Consider the following 2,830-nt stretch of genomic DNA (forward strand, 5'->3'; position numbering starts at 1 on the left):
TGTAGGAATATAACACAGGCGCATACTGTAATACGGCACTTACCCTGTACTCTAATGTAAGCCTCCGCAGTGACCGTGCGCTGCTGTGAGGTAGCCTCGCACGTGTACCATCCCCCGTCAACTTCCTTGACGCCGCCGATGTGCAACCAGCCCTGGTCCGTCTGCGTAGTGTTGCTCTTCTTCTGACCAACCACGCTATACCGAGTGCAAAAACGCAAAGATGGCAGTCCACAGCAAAGACGCAAACATGGCGGCCAACGTAGTTCAATACCTAACTCAACATAAGGTTTGTGTAGAAAATAGTCCTGTCTGCCCGGGTAGATATAGACAAGTAGCTCTAGTCTAGCATTATTGTGAAAGTTCCAGAAAATCATGCTTGGCAACAAAGTGCCGCAACGTTGACAATTTGACATGCATGCCTATAGGGGACATAAACTGGCCCGCCCTAATCAACATAGCAACTATATTCAAGAACAGGGGTATTTTGCTTGCGAGAAGGATAGGTTGATCACAAGCAGACACTGAGTATGGCTCAGTATTCTCTGACCAACATAACGAAATTTTGTCCGAGCCACATTTTTCCGTATACGGCCTACCATAAACAACGTAACTATTGCCTACCTTGTGAAAGATTCCTTTTTAGTCCCGTGCCTTATGTACCAGTTGATGATTGGTTGTTGCCTAGCAACCGCTTCGCAAGGAATAGTCACGGAGTCCGAAACATTTACGGTTGTGTTGTAGGGTAACTTGACAAACACGGGAACGTCTACAAAAAATGTATTGACCTAGCATCGGTGTGATAAGCAAACGAAATCACTTCAGGCGCTATGCGAGCTGGAAAATTAATATGTGATTATAATATAGATGTGTGCCATCTTGCAGGTTTATATCGTTATACGAATAGTTTAATAAACTGTGAGCAACACCTACTCAGCACCTATTCAAACTAAACACTGCACCAGCTCATAACTTCTGTACAATCGGTGGTTTAACATCGCAACCTGTTATGCCTAAAATCAGTGTTTGCTGCTCAGAAGGTTTCACAATTATTTATTAAAGATTAATTAATAACATATAATAATAATAGAATTAATTAATATATAATAATAATAGTAATAATAACATAATTAACTAGAGCACTCGGAGAGCGCAGACCTCCGCCAAGGCAGCTCAATTCTCTCACTGAAATTTTTTATTAATTAATTGGATCCGGATTACCACCAAAATGTAATCAATTCTAAGTTACCCCATTTCTGACATATCCTGAAAATTTTATTAATTAATTAATTAATTGGATCCGGATCACCAAAATCTCATCATTCTAAGGTTAGCCATTTTGACCTATCCTAAAACATAGCAACCGTCATAACTTTTTTAGTTAAGGCGTGTACCACAAAAAAAACAAACGCACAAAACAACAAACACACGCCGGTGAAAACATAACTCCTTCCAACCCCTTGTGGACCGTATTCAAAGTATATAATCAAGACGCGTATCTATCCGCCTCTTGATATAATAATATATCAGTAAGTCAGATAAGTCATTAATAATATATTACTTTTCTTATTTTAGTTAGCATTTTAACTAATAATCTACAGGGTGTGTTGGATAACCGTAGTAGGCTTTGCGCCCGTACCCGGCTTCGTTCTCTGCGAGGCACGTGTATTCGCCGAGGTTCGATCTTCTCAAGCCGTGAATGATGAGCGTGTGGCGCGGACATCGTATGGCCATGTTCGAGTTCTCGCATGTTGCCGAACAACGAACAGCTACATATCGATCTGCACGCGCGGCAGCTTTGAGACGATTCATCGATGTTGCCGTTAACCTAATAATAACGAATATGCACACAACCGCGGCCACACACACACGCCGCGCACCACACACGCAACACACGGAACTTGCGCGCCGCACAACACACGCCAAACACCACGGAACTTGCGCACCGCACGCACATACCACAGGCAACCGCACACCCACAACACGCACACACCACAACAAATACAACGAACCACACACACACACAAGACAACACACCATACAGCACACACACAACACACACACAACACACCACACACACACACGCCGTGCGCGCGCACCGCACAATACACAGGCGCGCACACACACGCCTGCGCTACAACTCACGCACGCACACACACACACGCACACACACACACACAATCACACACCACACACCACACCACGTGCAGGGCGGCCGCGGCGCACCCACACACACGCGACACACACAAAACGGCCGCGCGGCGCACGGCATATACACAACGCCAGCTCACACACAACATGCACGCACCACACACACACACACACACACACACACGATGCACACACACACCCCACACTCACACACGCTACACACAACGCAGCCGCGCCCGGCGGCACACACACCAACCCCGCCCACCCGCACACACACACCACGCGCGCGCGCGCGCACGCACGCACGGCACACCACGCAACACAACGCAAAGCACACCACACACCATCGATACACACCACACCTCCGTGGCGCGCGCACGAACATACACCGTGTGCATGCACACATGCACGCACACACACACACTCGATACACATCAAACGGGGTGCGCGCGCACGCACATAGCACCACGCGCACACCACACACACACCCACCCACGCACGTGGCGCCGCGCCTACACACCACACACACACACACACACGCACGGCACACACCACACACACGCCCACACCACAGCACTTACCACCAGCTACGCTGCTGCGCACACACACGCGACAGCACACAAACTCGTGGCGCCCGCGGACCGCCGACACACAGCACACCACACACACACAGCACACATTA

The 2,830-nt window shown here is 48.3% G+C and overlaps 1 protein-coding gene across 1 annotated transcript in view; it reads right to left on the reverse strand.

Annotated features, from left to right (window-relative positions):
* LOC106812772 (neural cell adhesion molecule 2-like) overlaps nt 1-1,731 on the reverse strand; it is a 13,678-nt gene extending 11,947 nt beyond the window's left edge. Inside the window, exons 1-2 of the mRNA XM_014816743.1 lie at nt 1,637-1,731; nt 44-195 (exon numbers count right to left, since the gene is read on the reverse strand). Coding sequence (XP_014672229.1) covers nt 44-195; nt 1,637-1,731 — 247 coding nt within the window. The remainder of the gene's footprint in view (nt 1-43; nt 196-1,636) is intronic.
* Between the last annotated feature and the right edge of the window lie 1,099 nt (nt 1,732-2,830).

The sequence above is a fragment of the Priapulus caudatus genome, unplaced genomic scaffold, assembly GCF_000485595.1.
Source record: "Priapulus caudatus unplaced genomic scaffold, Priapulus_caudatus-5.0.1 Scaffold685, whole genome shotgun sequence".
In the NCBI taxonomy this organism is placed as follows: Eukaryota; Metazoa; Priapulida; class Priapulimorpha; order Priapulimorphida; family Priapulidae; genus Priapulus; species Priapulus caudatus.